Source organism: Moschus berezovskii, chromosome 14, assembly GCF_049115385.1.
Source record: "Moschus berezovskii isolate FMDL1 chromosome 14, NW_MosBer_1.0, whole genome shotgun sequence".
Lineage (NCBI taxonomy): Eukaryota > Metazoa > Chordata > Mammalia > Artiodactyla > Moschidae > Moschus > Moschus berezovskii.
Genome location: NC_142473.1, coordinates 60887226 through 60907446, shown reverse-complemented (window position 1 = coordinate 60907446; position 20221 = coordinate 60887226). Strand labels below are relative to the sequence as shown.

Here is a 20221-nt window from a genome sequence, read left to right as displayed (position 1 = left end):
TAAAGACAGAACTTGGGTCAAAGGGCTTTGCAAACCCCAAGGCTGGTACCTCTGGAGGCTGCAGGGATAAATAATAGTGATGGCCCCACCTTCTCCATGGCCAGTACTGGGCCTCCAGGATCCAGAGCCCATCCCAACCCCCAACAGAGACTTCTTCTCCAAGTCACTGCACCCTTTCACTTCCATCAGACTCGGAGGCTAAGTCGGGACTGTTTCTATGTCCCCAGCGCCACCCACAGCATTGGGTACAACCCAAATTATGGTGAACTGAATCTCCCCGGTCCCTCACGTCTCTACCAAACCACAACCTTATACTCCACACCACATTTACACGTGCCCTCGCCACATATACATGTGCCATGCCCATGAACACACGTCCAGAGTCCTCAGGCTTCCCCTCTTCCGGGCCACCCACCCATCTTCTCTAAGACAGGACCCTGACTTTAGACCTTTCCTTCCATCCCCAAGGCCCCACTCTCACTGCCTCTGAAATTTACACTTCCAGTGTCCCTTTCCTTCAGAGTCACAAGAGATAAAGGGTTCAACTGTTAGACTGATTCCCGGGCAGCGCTGGGTGGACAGTGGATTCATCTGATGCTGTAACCCCAGAACCAGACTGGCTGTTCTCAGAGCACCTCCCCCTTTTCTGAGTCATTCAAGTGTGATCTCACATATGAGTCAATAACCCTGTGAGATAGTTGTCCTTATCTCCATTTTACAGACAGGGAAACCGAGGTTCAGAAGGGAAAGAGATTTGGTCAAGGTTGCATAGCTTGGGCGTCAAGTTGACAGGATGGGATTTGAATCCAGTCTCTCTGACCCCAAAGCATCCCTGAACGTGAGGAGCTCCCAGCCTAGTGCCACCTCCCTGCCCCCACCATATACACTCGCATGTCCACACAGACACACATCTCTAACACCAGGCAGAAAGGACCGAAGAACTTATGGAAATTAGAACAAGTCTCATGGGGCAAAAGGGAGGTTCCATCTCATGGGGGCCGTCGGGAAAGCTCCATGGAGGAAGGGAGCTCTGAGAGGCAGAAGTGGGGCCCGGGAACTGTCTCCATCCCCCTGAGGCCAGTCCCTGCTAGGCCCCCACGTCAGGTCGCTGTCAGCCTGTGTCCCTGTCAAGGCACGGGGGCAGGATGGCAAGGGGCAGGATGGCACGGGGCAGGATGGCATGGGGGCGGGATGGCAAGGGGCGGGATGGCACGGGGCGGGATGATAACAGGCTACTCACATTGCCTTCGTCGTCCACCACCTGGATCTGCCCAGAATCACAGAGCTTCACCACTGCGCCGATAGGCACATCGAACTCCTGCCCGGATCTCAGGTCCATCCAGACGTAGTCGCCCTGCGGGTGAGAGAGTTCTAGGTGAGCGGAGAGGAGCATCAGGAACACCTTCCAAGCAGTGCTGTGCCCACCCCCACCACCAGCGGCTCTTGTGCCGACCACAGAAGAGGGAAAAGAACCAGCACTTGTGGAAGCCTTGGTGCCTGGTCCTCAGTTGGGCACTTACAGTGTTGTGACTGTCCCCACTTTACAGATGAATAAGCAGAGGCTCAGAGAGGGGAACAGCTGAGACTGAACAGCTAAGCAGCTTCAAACCCAGGCCCGTCCAAAGCCCGGCTCTCCCCAAGGCTCTACATCACACACAGGTACAGCAGACTCATTGAGGTTTAGGCAGAAACACTGAAACACCCAAACCACTTCCCCTCCATCCTAAAGGAGGCGTTCCCCTGGACATTCAAATGGCCTCCATCACCTCCAAGGTCAACACTCACAGTCACAGCTATGACTTCCCTGCAGTGACACTGCTGGGCCCCACGGCACACGTGGACATCGCTCTCAGCCACACTGTCTCCTGGCTGTGGGGACAGCCCGACAATGTCTCGGGGGCAGGCAGAGCGTCACATCTCTACCCCTTGCAGCATCCAGCACAGGGTCTGGCTCTCACTACACGCGCAGTGAGCATGCACGGAAGCCACATCTGCAGCTCAGAGTCAGAGGACAGACTTAGAAGAACCACCTTCCAGCACTGGCACCAAACACGCATGTACTGAGCACCTACTGGATACAAGGCACCGACGGATCTAAATGCTGGGATCGAGCAGTGAGCATGGAGCCCACAATCTAATTGGGAGGAACCAGAAAACAAACTGAGGAAGTATGTTCGGGTTGGAAGGAGGCAGAAAACAAACAACTGAGCAAGTAATAGTCACTCGGGATGGCTGCAGTGTGGTGATGACAGTGATCCCAGTGCTGGAGAATGACCAAGCCAGCCAAGCAGAGATTCAGTAGCTGGGGAAGCCACTCTGTGAAGGAAACCTCTGAACTGAGACCTGAAAGGCTAGGAAAGAGCAAGGGTAGAAGTCTGGGGAGAGGAAATGACAAGGGCAAAGGGCCTCAGGCAGGAGGAAGGACTGATAAGAGAGAGGTGGGCAAGAACCAGGACTCAATAACTCTTATCCACCTGGAGGTAAAAGCTTGAATTTTATTCTAATCTTAATAAGAGTGTTCTTTTTGTGTGGTTCCCAGATTCCCTAGGGGGTAAAAGAACCTGGACATTCTAATAATAATATTAAGTGGTAGTTAGAAACGTAACAGCTGCTAAAATTGATCCACAATGAACTGAGCCCATGGGAATGGCCCAGTGGAAAGAGCTCTGGGCTATGAGACTGCGTTTTGGGACTTGCTTGGGACCTCAGACAAGTCCCTGACCTCTTTGAACCTCAGTTTCCACATGCCTCAGTGAGGGGTGGGCTCGTTGAGTACCAAAGCCAACTTGTCACTGTTTCAGCTTCCTGTTCCCATCAGAACCAACGACTTTTCAGCCCCAGCTGACACTATGAACTTCCCTTCGTGGGAGGTCAGCACATATTAGAAACATGCTAGCTGCAAACCCAAGCTTTCTCCCAGAAAAACTAAGAAAATTTGGAGAGCCTTTGGGAGGAGAGGAGAACTCATGTGTTTGCTGAGTATCTCCTGTTGCCCAGGCTGTATGGCTGTTTCCCATAAACTGCCCTATTTAATGCTCACGTCCAAGCTATGTTTCCTGCCACACTCCTTGCCCTCTCTAAGTTCTGACCCAGGACCACCGGACACACCCCTGCTCAGGCTGTTCTGTTCCACCTCCCTCTCCCCTCCCCATCTTTCCACTGAGTGGACATTTATCCAAGAGCAAACAGCAACCCTTCCCACCCCCTCCTCACTGCCCCACCTCTTTCCTCCTCCTCCCCACCCCCTGAAGTTAGTTCAGTCATTCAGAGCACATTTGTGGAAAGCCTGCTGTGGGCCAGTTTCATTCCAGACTCTGGGGACAGAGCAGAGAAGGGAAAGCAGAGGGTCTAGTTAGGGGAGCCCCAGGTCGACGCTAGATGAGGGTCACTTGGAGGATGTGGGCAGCAGGCACATAGGGCCCTGTGAACCATGGACGGAAGCTGGACTTTAAGTAGGACAAGAAGCTATTGGAAGATTCTGAAGCAGGAGAGGGTGGCACGAGGCATTTACATTTTTAAAATACTTCATCCTGAGAAGAGAACCCAGGCATTCCTCCAGACTCCGGGGCCCCTGGGCTTGCCCCTTACAGCCAGCACCAGGCTGGGTCATTACTGTGTGTGCCCACTCCTCGCTAGCCTGCAGCCCCCTGAGGGCGGGGCCAATCTGAGTCTTCCATCTGTGATTCCCCAGAACCAAACCAGAATGTGAGAGAGTGTGTGTAAGCATGGGTGTGAGTGTGTAAGAGGGAGCACACGACAGTTCACCTGTGTGAGAGAGAAAAAGAGAAACTAACTGATTCCCGGAGGCTGGCAGTGGTGGGCAGTGGCACCAGGACACTGCTCTCTGCACACTCAATACCCCCGCCGCAGGCCAGGCAGTGACTGACACGCTTCCCTGGAATTAACCATCTCACTGGACCTCATGGCAACGCTTCGACAGAGGATTCCACCTCTACTTCATCTCCTCAAAGAGGTAAAGACCCATGCCCAAGGTCACACAGGTGTTTTTGGTAGAACCAGGAATGAAGCCCAAGCCTGGCAAACTCCAAATCCAGTGCTGTCTCCCAACCTTCCGCCCCCACCCTAGGGCCCCACCCTGAGCCCAGTTCTGCAAGCAGAACCAGAAGCACAAATAGGGTTCCTGCCTGGAGACGCTCAGTGGACCCAAAATGCAAACTGGAAGCTCCAGCTGGGGGCACCAAAGCAAACAGAAGTGACTTTAGAACCCTCCTAGCCAAGGACTGCCAGCAGGGGGGCAATGACTTAATTTTCTCTTCTCTTGATCTGAACTTGAGGAAAGAAGCAAAAATGGCAGCTAAGAGGCTTCCAAGAGGACTCGGGGGCCTGAGAACCTCTGAGAGGACAGTTCCCACTGACCCATGGAAAGTACTTGGGGCATAAGAATGCAGCTGGATTGTAAGGGTCCCCATTGTACAGATGAGGAAACTGAGGCCCAGAGAGAGAAAGTGATTTGGCCACCGCCACTCATCAAATCAGTTACTGATGAGACTGCAAACAACTGCAGGGCAAAGCCCGATCCCAAAACAGGGTGGGTCAGGAAATGCTGATGGGTGAAGGAAGGAGGGGAGGAGGGAAGATGTACAAGAACACGACACTTTTTTGAGGGGTGGGAGGAGAGGAAAGGAGCATTGGGCTCAGATCTAACCCCACTGGCTTCTCCCCACAACCGGAATCCAGGCAGCCTGTGTCAGGAGAACCCCACTAGGGAGCTTTCCAGAAATCAAAAGTTCCATTTGTGAGACTTCTGCCCCTGCGTGGCTGTGTAAACTGGAGAAAGTAACAGCTTCTCCACGGTCAGATGAGCGGCTTCCAGCCCCCACACAGTGGCTTCCTAGATGGATTTGCCTAAATGTCCTCAAGGGTACTTCACAACCCTAGCCCACATCCGCCACAAACACATGGTAAAGAGTTCTGTATTCAGGTCCCAGTTCTGCCACCAATGCTGTGTGACTTTGGCTAAATTTTTCTGTCTCTCTGGGTCTTAGTGTTCCCCAGCCCTAAAATGGAAGGAGTCAGTGCTTGGGAAGATAAGAGACCCATGCAAAGAGGAGTTGTCCTTGATGTCCACTTGCCTTCCCCCTAGGCATGAACCCAGGACCAAATCAATATTGACTCCCCCGCAAGGCTTTAGTCTTTTGTGACTCTTTTCTCCCCTGGGGAAGAGTCTGAGTTTCAGTCCCTGTTCGTGGAATGAAAACGAGTCTGTTTTAGGACATGTTCCCTCCCCATTCTCCCCCCACTTAGGAGTCGCACAGAGTCAGACACGACTGAAGAGACTGAGCAAGCAGGCTGCTGCTGCTGCTAAGTCACATCAGTCATGTCTGACTCTGAGACCCCATAGACAGCAGCCTACCAGGCTCCCGTCCCTGGGATTCTCCAGGCAAGAGTACTGGAGTGGGTTGCCATTGCCTTCTCCAGAGCACGCAGGCATCCCCTCCTGTATCCTCATAATCACTCTGGGACACTGGTGGTCTTAGCTCTGTTTTCACAGGCGGGAAAGATGGTCCGTCTGACTTGCCAGCGGGGTGGGTGAGGAAGGAAGTGTTCGGCTGCTAACCTTCGGGGAAGGAGGGGCCTCGCGGGCCACGCTTTCCTTCTACCAGCCGCTCAGCCAGTCCACAAACGTCCACCGAGCTGCCTCAGGGCACCTGGAGGCGTTCCCTGCTCTGGACCAGGGCAAAGGCAGGGAATCCCCTTCTGGGCACCTCCCGTTTTCCAGCTGCAGAAGCTCCGCTCGGAGGGGAAGCGAGGGGGCCAAGTGCACGCTGGGCACGGGAGGGTCGGAGGATCAGAGTGCGTGTGCACCCTGGGGTTTAGCGACCCTGCGGCCCGCCCGGCTTCTAAAAGGCGCGTCCTCCCCCTCCGGCCCGGGGCTCACCGGCAGGACCGCGTACGTCTTCAGCGCCTGGTTCAGGCTGCGCACCAGCGCCCACTTGCCCTTGCCCGGCTGCTTGGCCCGCGCCTCTGCGGGGTCGCCGGGGTCTGCGGCGTCCGCGGGGGGCTCCATGGCGCCGAGGGCCTGGTGGCGGCCGGCTCCAGTGCCAGCACGTCTCGGGCTCCCTAATTCACCTAATCCCGTGCGCGCCGCCCGCCGGGGAACCCTAAACCCAGCCATCTGCCGCGGGCCCATGGCAACGGCGGCTTAGGTGACGCCTGCGGGCGGGACCTGAGAGGGGGCGCCGGGCCGCTTTGCCCCCTCCCACCCTGGCTGGACCCCAACCACCTGACATCACTGGGGATTCCCGGCAGGCCTCACTGGGACAGCAGCCTGTGGCACCCAGAAACCAGGCTGCAGGACTGGGCATAAAAGAGGCCCCTGGAACCTCACCTTGACTGCAGCTTTGAAGAAAATCAGTGTATTTTCTACAGAAAGAAACGTGGGGATGTTTTGGAATAGTACACAATACACTTAGTGAATTTTTTAAGACTAAAGGCGAGAGGCATCAAAGATCTTTCTGGTCCCATGACTGCCTCTGGGGAGTGAGGGTGGAAAGAGTGTTGAGGTTGGAGGGGGCTCTGTGGGAAAAGCCTGGAAGAGTCTGTCTCTGGTCCTCCCCCACCCTCCCGGGCCACCCAGTGGGTGATCTCCAGCTCAAAGAGGAGGCACTGAGGCCTACAGGAGGGCAGCCCCTGGTCCCCAGAACAGCCAGCCACCTCTAAGGGCTCAGACTCACCCGGCAGTGGGCATCAAGTCGGGCTCCTGTGTCCCGGCCACCACACAGACTCCGTTCCATGCTGGACTGCAAGCCACAGTGGCCACCGTCCACCCAGAAGGCGTGGGATGCCCAGGCCCTGCAACTCTCCTCCTATACCTGCCTTCTCCGCTCTCCCTGCTTAGCTTTATCTTCCACCTCTTTTCTCCTACACACTCTTCAAGGTCTCATTTTTGGCCCTCAGCATTGTCTGGAATTCTGGAAGACGCAACCTTCTGCTCTAGACAAGCAAACCAGGGCGGGGAGCAGGGGAATGGCAAGGAAAGAGACAGCAATGCCCCACACAGAACCCAGAGCTGCCCCTCCGGATCTGACCTTTCTTCTATCCCCACCTCCGTTCCAGCCTTGAAGACCCAGTGCTCTGCCACCCAGCACACGGCTGACTGACTGTAGTGATTCCCAGCTATTTCCTGGGCCCCCTTAGGGGCCCTGCTCTCAGGGGTCCTTCCCCAACTTAAGCCCAGAACAAGCACACGTACCACCCCACCCCACCCCTGCCCACCCACCCAGGGGAGTTCCTGGAAACAGGAACCAGACCCTAAGACACAGAGGGAGGGCTGGGGAATGGGCTTCTATCCTTCCATCTGTCCATTTAACCAACCTTCATAGGCTCAGACTAAGGCTTAGGGGATACCGTCCTCAGAGCTTCCAGCCTGGGGGATACACAGACCCAGACACAGATAAGGATGGTACCACCAGATAAGGAACAGTTTAACCCTGGAGAGACAGGATAGCATGGCTGCCAAGAGGCTGGACTCTAGAACCAACACCAGTTTGGTGCTGGCAAGTCCATTCAAATGCCGTAGGACCTTGGGCAAGGCCCTCAAGCTTTCTGTGCCTTTGTTTTCTCATTAGTTCAATGACAGTTTAACAAGACCTCAGGAGGTGCTTGTGAGGATTAAACAGGTTGTGTGTAACTCAGGTCGGTGCCTGTTAGAGCAAGCGCTGTATGAGTACTGTTTATTATTAACTGAGCAAGTCATGTTGCTGTGGTGTTGTGATTTTTCAGGCAGACACGAAGGGGAAGAGTGTTCCCGAAGAGGGGACAGCAAAGCACAGAGAAGCAGAGGTAAGAAGGAAGAGATGGTAAAATAGGTCTGGTTGATGGAGAGAGGCCCCCTGACAGAGAGCCAGTAGAGGACTGAGAGGCTGGCCCTCCCTGACCCAGATCCACTGCTCGACCCAGGAGTACCCAGGCCACTCCTGAGCTGAAGCCTGCGAATAGGCCCCTTCCCTGCAAGTTGGATGCATGCCAGGCCTGGGAGGCAGGTCTCACGCCGCTGGGACTCTCTCTGGCATCACACCAGGTTCCCTCCCAGAGCCAGGGTTCATGGCTCCCCGAGCCTTGTCTCGGCTGTCTGGTCACATAGGACAGGGCCTCCCAGGAGTGCTGAGCGCTCCACCGGGAATGCTTCACCCCCACCTTCCTCTTCCCACCCCACCCCACCCAGCCGCCGAGGCTCCACTTAGCCCCGTGCCCCCGGTCCCTGCACTTCACTACCCTCTTTTCTTTACTCCCTTCGCACCTCACACATACCCACAGCGCCGCTTTCACCTCCGCCATGTCACCATATGGTCCAGTTCTGACCCCCCTTCCCCCAATTTTAAACATGGGGAGACTTTGGTTCAGAAGGGGTAAAAGGGAACTAACCAAAGATGCATAGCAAGCTGGAACAAAAAAAACTTTCAGGAAATAATTATGCCAGTTGTCATCAGCGAGTGATGTCAGCAAAGAGTAGAGAACTCTGCCAAGAACTCTTCAGAAACACCAAAAACCAGCAAAAATTGTCAGTCAACTTTACTGGAACTCTCGAAAATATGCACAAGTTGACAGTCACCATTGGAACACTTGAGGAAGAGAAAGGTGACTGAAACCCAGCGGGAGAACTTTGTGGTACTTCAACCTACTCATCCTCCTCCAACCTCCAGCTTGAGGATGGCAGCCTGTATCCCTGCTGGAGGTTATTGGGGTCAGAGGGAGCAGAACAGACCTTGATATCAAAGAATTATGGTGGTTTTAAACTGTCTGGGGACTCCCTGAAGGAATAGTGCTAAAAGTTTGTCTTTATTCCCTAAGTAGGAACACCCCCAGTGTGGAGAAGTAGCTATGGAGGGCAGGGGTGGGGCAGGGGTCAGAAACATCCAAAGGCAAATCAACTATCCACTGCCTTCTGGCTGGGGCGAAATAAACCAATTGGAGCAAACAATAGCTCCAAAAAAAAAAGCTCAAAAGCCTGGAAGAAAGGCAGGAGAATGAGATGCTTCAGAGAAAAAGGACTTTGAAAAGCATATACCGGGGAGTCTAGAAGACCACGTACACACCCAGGATTGGACAAATGTTCAGAGAAAGCATGAGATGACCATAAGCTCTGACCTCAAGCTCCATGCAGACAGGGAATAAAGGCTAAGGCTGAGTTGTAAATGACCTGACAGGGCATTAAAGTCACACCCAAACACACACTTACAGCCCAAATGTAAAGATCAAGATTTTCTAGTTTTGTTTTTTTTTTTTTTTTGGCTCCAGATCATTTAGAGACTTCAGTGACCACACACAATAGAGAATGTAGTTGCCATAAAAATAGATCAGAAAAGTCATTAAACAAAACAACAATTCACAAACAAACAGCAACAACTAACCCTGAGGAGGTGGAGAATCTGACTTCCAAAATTATCACATTGTAATATTTGCAGATGCTGACTGCAGCCATGAAATTAAAAGATGCTTACTCCTTGGAAGGAAAGTTATGACCAACCTTGATAATATATTAAAAAGCAGAGACATTACTTTGCCAACAAAGGTCCGTCTAGTCAAGGCTATGGTTTTTCCCGTGGTCATGTATGGAAGTGAGAGTTGGACTGTGAATAAAGCTGATTGCCGAAGAATCGATGCTTTTGAACTGTGGTGTTGGAGAAGACTCTTGAGAGTCCCTTGGACTGCAAGGAGATCCAACCAGTCCATTCTAAAGGAGATCAATCCTGGGTGTTCATTGGAGGGACTGATGCTAAAGCTGAAACTGCAATACTTTGGACACCTCATGCGACGAGTTGACTCACTGGAAAAGACTCTGATGCTGGGAAAGGTTGGGGGCGGGAGGAGAAGGGGACGACGGAGAATGAGATGGCTGGATGGCATCACCGACTCTGTGGACATGAGTTTGAGTGAACTCCGGGAGTTGGTGATGGACAGGGAGGCCTGGCGTGCTGTGATTCATGGGGTCGCGGAGAGTCGGACACGACTGAGCGACTGAACTGACTGAACTGAATAATCAAAATGTCCAGTTTTCAACAACAACAACAAAATGAGAGTTGCAAAGAAATAATAAAATATGGTCCATTCACAGGAAAAAGAAAGAAGCTGACAGAAAATTTCCCTGAGGAAGCCCAGACATTGGACTTAATAGACAAAGACTTTAACAGTTTTAAATACGCACAAAGGACTGAAGGAAACCAGAACAACATCTTACCAAGTAGAGAATATCAGTAAAGAAACAGGAATTATAAAAAGGGACCAAATAGAAATTCTGGAGTTCAAAAGTAACTAATATGAAAAATTCAGTAGAGGTGTCATCAGCAGATTTGAAAAGTCAGAAAGCAAAATCAGCAGACCTGAAGATACCTGAGATTATCCAGTCTGAGGAGCAGAAAAATAAAAAAGGATTAAGAAAAATGAGGAGAGACTAAGAAACCTACAAGATACCATCAAGTGGATAAACATATGCACAATGGGAATCCCAGAAGGACAGGAGAGAGAGGCAGAAAGAATATTTGAAGATAAAAGTGCAGTAAATTCCCCCATTTTATAGAGCAGAGGCTTAGGGAAGGAAACAGGAGGGTTCAAAGAAAGGGGACAGGGCAGTTCATATTGAAATAATCGGACTCTTAAGTCTAGAATTTTTTTTGAAATACCCAAACTATTATTTTCTATTAATATTTGGATATTTAAATAATTGGAGATCTACCTCCTCCTTTCCACCTATTTGTCCTATTCACAGTACTACCAGTATAAAGTTGGAAGTGACCTTGGACATAGTGAGTGCTACTCTTTTATTGCACAGATGGTTTAAGACAAGGATAAGCAGACTTTTGCTCCTGGGCCAAAGCTGGCTTGGTAGCTAAATATTTTTACATTTGGAAAGGTTGAAGAAAAATGCAAAGAATATTTTGTGACTTGAAAACTATGTAAAATTCAAATTTCTTTATCCACAAAGGAGTTTTATTGGCACACAGCCACCACCCATTCTCACCTGGCTGTTTTGGTATTACTGTGGCTGAGTTGAGCAGTTGACCCATATTATTACCTGAAAACTAGGTTTGCCTCTTGGTGGGTGTCAGGCCAGAAGGCACAACGAAGATCAGGAGAGGGAAGGGTTTATCACTTGCAGCAAGTAAAGAGAACACTGGGTGTCTTCCTCAAAGCAATGTCTCCCCAAACAGCATAACTGGGGAAGTTTTAAGCTGAGGTTACACACATGTTCATGAAGGGGCTTGAGCAGAGGAGCACTCAGTACAGAATCGGGGCCGAGGTCTACAGAGTTCTAGCTTTAGTTTGTTGAAGTCACAAGGGGCAGCGTCGTCATTCCCACCCCCCACCTGAGCTCAGAACTCAAAGGTGGTGTCAGAGCTCCATGTGTCCCTTGAGGGGGAATCGGGACTCTCTCTTACTACTCTTACTCTTTTGTTTCTTGACTGCTTTTCCTTTGTTCCTTCATTCCCTTACTTCCCTTACGATCATTAATTACTGAGACCTGTTCAAGAGCACGTACAGTGGCCAATCTTAGATCGCAAAATGGCTTAGGTCAAAAATGGCTTCTCTTAGGTCAAGAAAGCCATGCCTGGTTCTCTTTCTCCAGGGACCGACTACCCTTTCTGCTTTCAATCTGATCCCTTGTAGAAAAAGTGTGTTGACCACTGGATTAAGAGTTTGTGATTTTTTACAAAAAAGCCGGAGAAAGCAATGGCAAGCCACTCCAGTATTCTTGCCTAGAAAATCGCATGGACAGAGGAGCCTGGTAGGCTGCAGTCCATGGGGTCGCTACTAGTTGGACACAACTGAGCGATTTCACTTTCACTTTTCACTTTCACACATTGGAGAAGGAAATGGAAACCCACTCCAGTGTTCTTGCCTGGAGAATCCCAGGGATGGCGGAGCCTGGTCGGCTGCCGTCTATGGGGTCACCCAGAGTCAGACACGACTGAAGCGACTTAGCAGCAGCAGCAGCAATGACCCCAAACTCGATGAAAGATATAAAAATCTACACATCTATAAAGGTCAATAAATTCCAGGTAGTATAAACTCAAAAAATCCTGAGACACATTATAATCAACCTATCAAAGACAAGGACGAAAAGAGAACCTTAAAAACAATGAGAGAGAAATGACTCGTCATATACAAAGGATATTCAATATGATTAGTTGCTAATTTCTCATCAGAAACCATGGAGACCAGAAGGCAGTAGGATGATATACTTAAAGTGCAAAAAGGAAAAACAACACGTTTCAAACGAGAGTTCTGTATGTGACAAAAATATCCTTCAAAAGTGAAAGAGAAGCTTGAACTCCCCTGGTGCTACAGTGGATAAGAATACACCTGCCATTGCAGGGGACACAGGTCCAATCCCTGGTTCGGGAAGATTCCACATGCTGTAGAACAACCAAGCCCACGAGCCACAATTACTGAGTCTGCACTCCAGAGCCTTAGAGATGTAACTACTGAGCCCATGTGCTGCAACTACTGAAGCCAAAGAGCCTAGAACCTGCGCTCGGTAGCAAGAGAAGCCACCACAATGAGTTCACGTACAACAACAAGTAGTAGCCTCCCATTACCGCGACTAGAGAAAGCCCTCACACTGCAATGAAGACCCAGCACAATCAAATTAAATAAATAAATCAGTTTTAGAAAGTGAAAGAGAAACTAAGACATTCCCAGATAAACAAAAATTGAGGGAGTTTATAGCTAGTAAACCTGCTCTATAAGAATTGCCGAAAGTAAATTGCCAACATCCGCTGGATCATGGAGAAAGCAAGAGAGTTTCAGAAAAACATCTATTTCTGCTTTATTGACTATGCCAAAGCCTTTGACTGTGTCGATCACAATAAACTGTGGAACATTCTGAAAGAGATGGGAATCCCAGACCACCTGACCTGCCTCTTGAGAAACCTGTATGCAGGTCAGGAAGCAACTGTTAGAACTGGACATGGAACAACAGACTGGTTCCAAATAGGAAAAGGTGTACGTCAAGGTTGTATATTGTCACCTTGCTTATTTAACTTATATGCAGAGTACATCATGAGGAACGCTGGGCTGGAAGAAGCACAAGCTGGAATCAAGATTGCTGGGAGAAATATCAATAACCTCAGATATGCAGATGACACTACCCTTATGGCAGAAAGTGAAGAGGAACTCAAAAGCCTCTTGATGAAAGTGAAAGAGGAGAGTGAAAAGGTTGGCTTGAAGCTCAACATTCAGAAAACAAAGATCATGGCATCTGGTCCCATCACTTCATGGGAAATAGATGGAAAAACAGTGGAAACAGTGTCAGACTTTGTTTTTTTGGGCTCCAAAATCACTGCAGATGCTGATTGCAGCCATGAAATTAAAAGACGCTTGCTCCTTGGAAGGAAAGTTATGACCAACCTTGATAATATATTAAAAAGCAGAGACATTACTTTGCCAACCAAGGTCCGTCTAGTCAAGGCAATGGTTTTTCCCGTGGTCATGTATGGATGTGAGAGTTGGACTGTGAAGAAGGCTGATCGCCGAAGAATCGATGCTTTTGAACTGTGGTGTTGGAGAAGACTCTTGAGAGTCCCTTATACTGCAAGGAGATCCAACCAGTCCATTCTAGAGGAGATCAATCCTGGATGTTCATTGGAGGGACTGATGCTAAAGCTGAAACTGCAATACTTTGGCCACCTCATGCGACGAGTTGACTCACTGGAAAAGACTCTGATGCTGGGAAAGGTTGGGGGCGGGAGGAGAAGGGGACGACGGAGAATGAGATGGCTGGATGGCATCACCGACTCTGTGGACATGAGTTTGAGTGAACTCCGGGAGTTGGTGATGGACAGGGAGGCCTGGCGTGCTGTGATTCATGGGGTCGCGGAGAGTCGGACACGACTGAGCGACTGAACTGAACTGAACTGAACTGAACTGAATCGTTCAGGCTAAAATTAAATGGCACTAGACAGCAACTCAAGCCATACAAAGAAATAAAGAATCCAGTAAGGTAACTACAAAGGTAAATATAAAAGCCTGCCTTATTGTTATTTTGTTTTGTAACTCTGCTTTTTTCCTATGTGATTTAAAAGACAAATGCATGAAATAACAAATCTATGTTAATGGGCTCACAGCGTATAAAGATGTAATTTCTGACAGTAACACTATAAAGACAGAGGGCCGAAACTGGTAGGAGCAGAGTTTTTATATACTGCTGAGGCTCATTTGGGGTTAACCCCCACTAGCCTGTTATTAAATGTAAGGTGTTAACTGTAAACTCCAATAGGAAAAAATCTGTAAACTCCAGAGTAACTGCTAGAGAGGGAGGGAGAAATGAATGAGAAGGGAACCAGAACAGTAGAGTGGGGGAAAAAATCAAACACAAGATAGGAGCTTGAGATTAGATATAGTAGATATGTGCTTCTGCTGCTGCTGCTGCTGCTAAGTCGCTTCAGTCATGTCCAACTCTGTGTGACCCCATAGACGGCAGCCCACCAGGCTCCCCTGTTCCTGGGATTCTCCAGGCAAGAACACTGGAGTGGGTTGCCATTTCCTTCTCCAATGTGTGAAAGTGAAGTCGCTCAGTCGTGTCCGACCCTTAGCGACCCTACGGACTGCAGCCTACCAGGCTCCCCCATTCATGGGATTTTCCAAGCAAGAGACTGGAGTGGGTTGTCATTGCCTTCTCCAAGATATGTACTACTATATATAAAATAGATAACCCAACAAGGACCTACTGTATAGCCCAGGGAATTGCATTCAATATTTTATAATAACTTATAAGGGAAAAGAGTCTGAAAAAATATTTGTGTGTGTATCTGTCTCTCTGTGTAACTGAAGCACTTTTCTGTGCACCTGAAACCAACACAATGTTGTAAGTCAACTATACTTCAATAAAAAATAAAAAAAATTTAAAAGTCATCATAGAGGAGTTGAGGGGGGGAAGATATGACATATAGAAAAATAGCAAAATGGCAGAATTAAGTCTTTAAATGGAAATGAATTTAACTCTCTAATTAAAAGGTAGCAGTTGGCATAATAGGCTAAAAAAATAAAACATAATCCAACGATATGCTGTCATATCTATAAGAGACTCACTTTCGATCCAAAGACACAAATAGGTTGAAAGCAAAAGGATAGAAAAATATACCCAAGCAAATAGTAACCAAAAAAGAGCTGGGGTGGCTATACTGATATCTGACAAACTGGACTTTAAATCAGAAACTGTTACAACAGACAAAGAAAAGCATTATATTTTAATAAAAGACTTAATCCAACTGTTACCAACAGTCCACAAATTTATCTTCAAACTTCACTCTGGTCTATGAATCTGGGCAAAGTACATCTAGTCCCTCCACTGGCCTCACCACCGGGCCAGAAATCATATCTTACTTAAGCACAGCAGCCTTCCCCAAGGTCCTCAAAGAAGCAGGTTACATGTACCATGGACGTCTGGGTTCTCACGAGCACTAGCTAGCCTTGCAACTAGGGGCAATTCCCTGTCCCTGAGACCACAGTCTCCCATCTGTATGTGAGAGGCTACCACAACAGCCTCAAAGCCTTCCCTGACACCACCCCCACCCACCCACCCATATCACAGAAGCCTCCCCATCCCGAGATCCCTTCCACCCCACTCCACCCCCGCCTCCCCCAGGACTCCTGCTATAACAGTTCTGCTTACGGGGTGCCCTTGCTGTGTTTCAGAGCTGTCTCCCACTTTGGTCTGGAAACTCCTCCAGGACAGGGAGCAATCAGTTTATCTCTGCATCCTTTGTGCCCAGCCTGGTACAGAGAAGGGGCCGAGTGCCACTTTGCTGGGTGGGTGAGAGAGACCGTGGTTGGAGGAAGTGGCTCCAGACACTCCCCCCCACCCCACCACTCCCAAAGCCATCAGCACGATGGGACTGCTCAGACTACCACAGGGTCCCTAGGAAGGAGCTCACGCTCGACAGTGTCACTTCACCCAGCAGGGAAAGTCTGAGCTCCTCCCCTGAGCCCTGTGCCCGCTCCTTGCGCCACACCCCTGTACCCTGCAGCCCCCTCGCAAGGTCTCCTCTCCTTGCATGCTGCCCCCCTCACCAGCATGACTCCCTATCCTATCTGGACCTGCCCCAGCTCGTGTCTAAATTACTCTGTCTGGGCTTCAATTTCTTCACCTGCGATATTGGCACAAAGATCCTTACCTCACTGCCTTATGACAATAAAATGAAATCAGGTATAGAGAGTACCCAGCATATAGCAGGACCAATGTGGATGCTACTTAAAGAATTGTCAATGTATGGCAAAACCAACCAATATAATATTGTAAAATAATTAGCCTCCAATAAAAAATAAATAAATAAAAAGAAAATATATTAAAAAATAAATATAAAAGATATTACAGAAGTACAAAAAATAAAATCACTGTAAAGATTTATAATAAAAACTTGCTCATTCAGTTTTTGAATAAAATATTTTTACTCCTAAAAAAAAAAAAAAGAATTAGAATCCTTAGCAAATGAATAAAATTTTTTTCCTGAGTGAAGAGATTTGGATTCTTAACACATCTTTATGAAGATGTTTTTGGTGCCTGGTACTCATGGGGGCTCTACACAAAGGCTAGGATGGGACACTCTACATATGGGTCAAGAATCATCATATTCTCTGTGGTCTCCTCAAAGAATTTATCCCAAATAAAGTGAGAGAGAAAAGAATGGGAAACCCTCATACACAAGAATGCTGTTAATATTTTAGTAGTACGCATTGTAGCAGTTAATCTTTTTTGAGCTGAGTCCATCACTGTGTAAACATTGTCCAGTGTTACCATATTTTGTTCTTAAATATCCCTTTGAGGCCTACCTGTCATTATGGCCTAGCCCTCCGAACCACAATCATTCATTCATTCAGCACAGAGCTCCATCTTTGAGAGGGCTGGTACCAGGGCTGAGAGCCGGTGGGGGGCAGGATGAAGGCCCCAGTAAGATAGGGGAAGAAGGTGCAGTGTGACCAGACTCTAATGCGGGCAGGAAGGGAAGGGTCCCAGAGGCAGTGGTCACAGTGAGGCCTTAGAAATCAGCCAGGAGATGAGAGACGAAGTGCTCAGGAGGGGGAAGGGGTGGCAGGAGGAGGGACGAGGACCTGGGAGGCAGGGGAAAGAAGAAGCACTTTGATTGAACCTCTCGGGGCATTTCATTTTCTCAGCAGTCAGGCTGGGAAAGGAGGTTTATATCCTTGTTTTGACAGATAAGGAAACCGAGGCTCAGGAAGGCTGAAGGATGCACTCAAATCCGCTGACTTATCAGTAGCAAAGCCCAAGACGAGCTCAAGGCTGTGTGTCTGGCTGACTCCCCAGAGCTGGGACCTCATTCGGGACCAGAGAAGTAACAGGAAGTGCTTTCTGAGTGAGGGGTGGGCAGAGCCAGCTTCAGGTGAGGTGGGCCAGGGTTTGGGGGCAGGTTGGGGGAGGGTGGCCAGCAAGGCAGAGATCTCCTGAGGGAAAACGTCACTGGGGGCTATGGGTGACCCAAGCCCTTCCTCTGGAGTCTGCAAGTGTCCCCATTCGCCCATCTCCGCCTGCAGCTCAGTTCCTGGCACCCAGCCAACACCCAGTGATCGTGACCTTCCCTTCTTTTGGTGTCTTGGCCATCTTTGACAGCCCTTTGAATGGACTCTCAGGCCCAGGGGCTCTAGAGGGGGTCTCCTCCAGCCCCAGGACAGAAGTCTGTCTCTCCTGATCCTACCTTCTCACACACAAATCCGCATACTCACACTCAAACACGCAGCTGCCGGATGAGACTGTCCATTGGTCCCATATGGTCCTGGAGGACACAAGGCCACTGGCCAAGCCCCCAAGGGCACACCCCCACCAGCCCGAGGGCCTGGTGCCAGGCCAACCTGGCTCAGGGCCCACATTCCTGGCTCTGGAGACCAGGAGCTCATTAGAGTCTCAGGCTGATCACGGGGAAGGGCTGAAGGTCAGGGGCCATTGTGACCCAGGGAAAGGAGAGAGGCTGGAGGACTCAGCTGGGGCAGCACCTCTGCTTCTTCCCCATATTACCCAGGGGCTGCAGCTCCAGCCATGTCACCCCCGACTCACTGCTCCCCAGTCAGGCTCGAGGCCCTTCTGGATCTGGCTTCAGTAGACTTGCCAACTTTCTCTTCTCTTTCCCCAAGGGTTTTCCTACATTTGGGCCTTTACTCATGCTGTTCCACTGCCTGGAATACCCAGGGATTTGGAGATAAATATAAATAAGTAATTTCTGATCAGTGGGGTGAGTGCAATTAGAAAGGGAGGCTCCAGTAGACATCTCAGAGGGAGAAGTTCTAGACTGGGCCCAAGAGAGTTGGGAAAAGTTTCACACCTGGGTTTTGAAGCATAGATAGGAGTTTTCTAGGGTTATTCCTGGCATAGAAAGATGAAGGCCAGTGGGATGGGGGGAAGCACTCACCTGCTGAAGAATCACCATTGTCCTTGGTCAAATGCTCCTGCTTCCCGCCTGGCCAGACACGATTCTACAGGGAAAGAGACCATAGCAAGCCTCTGAGTAGGACAGCCCTGGAAGCACTGGGCCTGCCTGGGGTCACCTGGGCTCTTCCCAAAGCCCAAGCCCCTCCTCCCTCTGGGGAACCCTCTCTGGCTTCTCTCCCTCTGGCCACAGCCCAGCCTGTGTGACCTGAGCCTCTGCCACTGTCACCAGCTCCACTGCCCAGAGCAGCTGAGCTGTTCTCTCACTGCTGTTATTCAAAGATTCCCAAAGGGCTCCTAAGAAGTAGCAAGTGCAGCCCCGTTCACCCAGTCATATGGGCAAAGGGGCCCAGAAAGGGACCAAGACTTGCCAAAGGTCACACAGAAGGACATGGCAAATTCAGGACTAAGATTTCGTCTCTAACCACCCAGCTCAGGGCTGCCCCAGGATTTCAGGTGACAGGGACAGCCTGGCCCAAGAAGAAGGTCAGACTGAGCATGACCTGCTTATGACAGCCCTTACCTTCAGGATGGGGACCCTAATCTCTCTTCCATTTTGCGTTTAAGGCCCAGATTGTGCCTCTCAAGCTTGCCTCTCTGCTTTCTTCCTGCCCTACCCTTGCCCTTAGGCCATCCTCAGCACTCACTCTTCCTGAAATATGCCATCCCTTTTCATACCTCTTGGCCTTTGCATATTCTGGCCCCTCTGCCTGGAACTCAAATTCCTACTGGGTTTCATGGCACCTCCTCCAGGAAGCCTTCCCTGACCATCCCCAGGCTGCTAAGAGCTCTGATGTTTCCCTCTGTCCAGCCCTGACTATATGCATTTACTGTCTGGTCAGGGTCTGTCCCACCTCGGCTTCCAAAGTAGGGGAGTTGATCCAGGGCAGGGTGTGGGGCTCAGCCATTACCTCATATAGCCCAGGGCCAGATCCATGGCCAGCTCAGGAAAAACTTATGGGGCTGAGCGTGGTGATCAATGTCAACCCCAGCCCACAGACTCTGGCATGAGGCCCCTCTGGTCCCCTACCTGCCTCCCAGGATGAGAGAATCAGCATCAATTTTTCATAAGGTCCATTCAGAGGCACTGGGGCATTTGATCCTCTGCCCATGACACTGCCTGACATCTGAGCCCTGACCCCTGCCCTGGGGCTCCAGGATACAGCAGGCACACTGTCTTTCTGGAGACTGCACTCGGTCTGGGTGCTTGGCTGGGAAGAGAATTCAACAAGGACTGCCCAGCTGTGGTGCTGGACCTTCATGGCTTTAAGGGGGTGGAAAGGGGTTGTTGAGCCGGAGGAGAATTTAAGGGCCACATGTAAGGAAAAAGCTACAAAACAGACTTTTTTTCCTAAAAATAAAAACTAATCCCTGTTCAAGTTAATTGCTTCGTAATTGACAACAGGGAACAGAGAACTGATTTTACCATGCCCTCCTCCAGGGATCTTCCCCACCCAGGGATCAAACCCGCATCTCTTATGTCTCCTGTATTGGCAGGCAAGTTCTTTATAATTAGCACCACCTGGGAAGCCCTGGAGAAGGAAACGGTAACCCACTCCAGTATTCTTGCCTGGAGAATCCCATGGACGGAGAAGCCTGGTAGGCTACAGTCCACGGGGTCGCAAAGAGTCGGTCACGACTGAGCGACAGAACGGAACGGGAAGCCCTTACCTGTCCATACCTGGTGCTCAATTTTACCTGGTCCCCATAACAACCCTGCCTGGTGGGGCTTCATCTCCCATTTCACAGATGGGAAATTTAAGGCACAGACTAAGTGACTTACCCAAGGAGAGAGATAAAGAGATAGTGGCTGAGACAGGCCTAAGG

At 50.0% G+C, this 20221-nt stretch overlaps 1 protein-coding gene across 1 annotated transcript in view; it reads right to left on the bottom strand.

Annotated features, from left to right (window-relative positions):
* Window positions 1–20221, bottom strand: part of MYO7A (myosin VIIA) — a 107876-nt gene that overhangs the window by 86074 nt on the left and 1581 nt on the right. Inside the window, exons 2-3 of the mRNA XM_088843197.1 lie at window positions 18378–18441; window positions 1241–1354 (exon numbers count right to left, since the gene is read on the bottom strand). Coding sequence (XP_088699323.1) covers window positions 1241–1354; window positions 18378–18395 — 132 coding nt within the window. The 5' untranslated portion in view covers window positions 18396–18441. The remainder of the gene's footprint in view (window positions 1–1240; window positions 1355–18377; window positions 18442–20221) is intronic.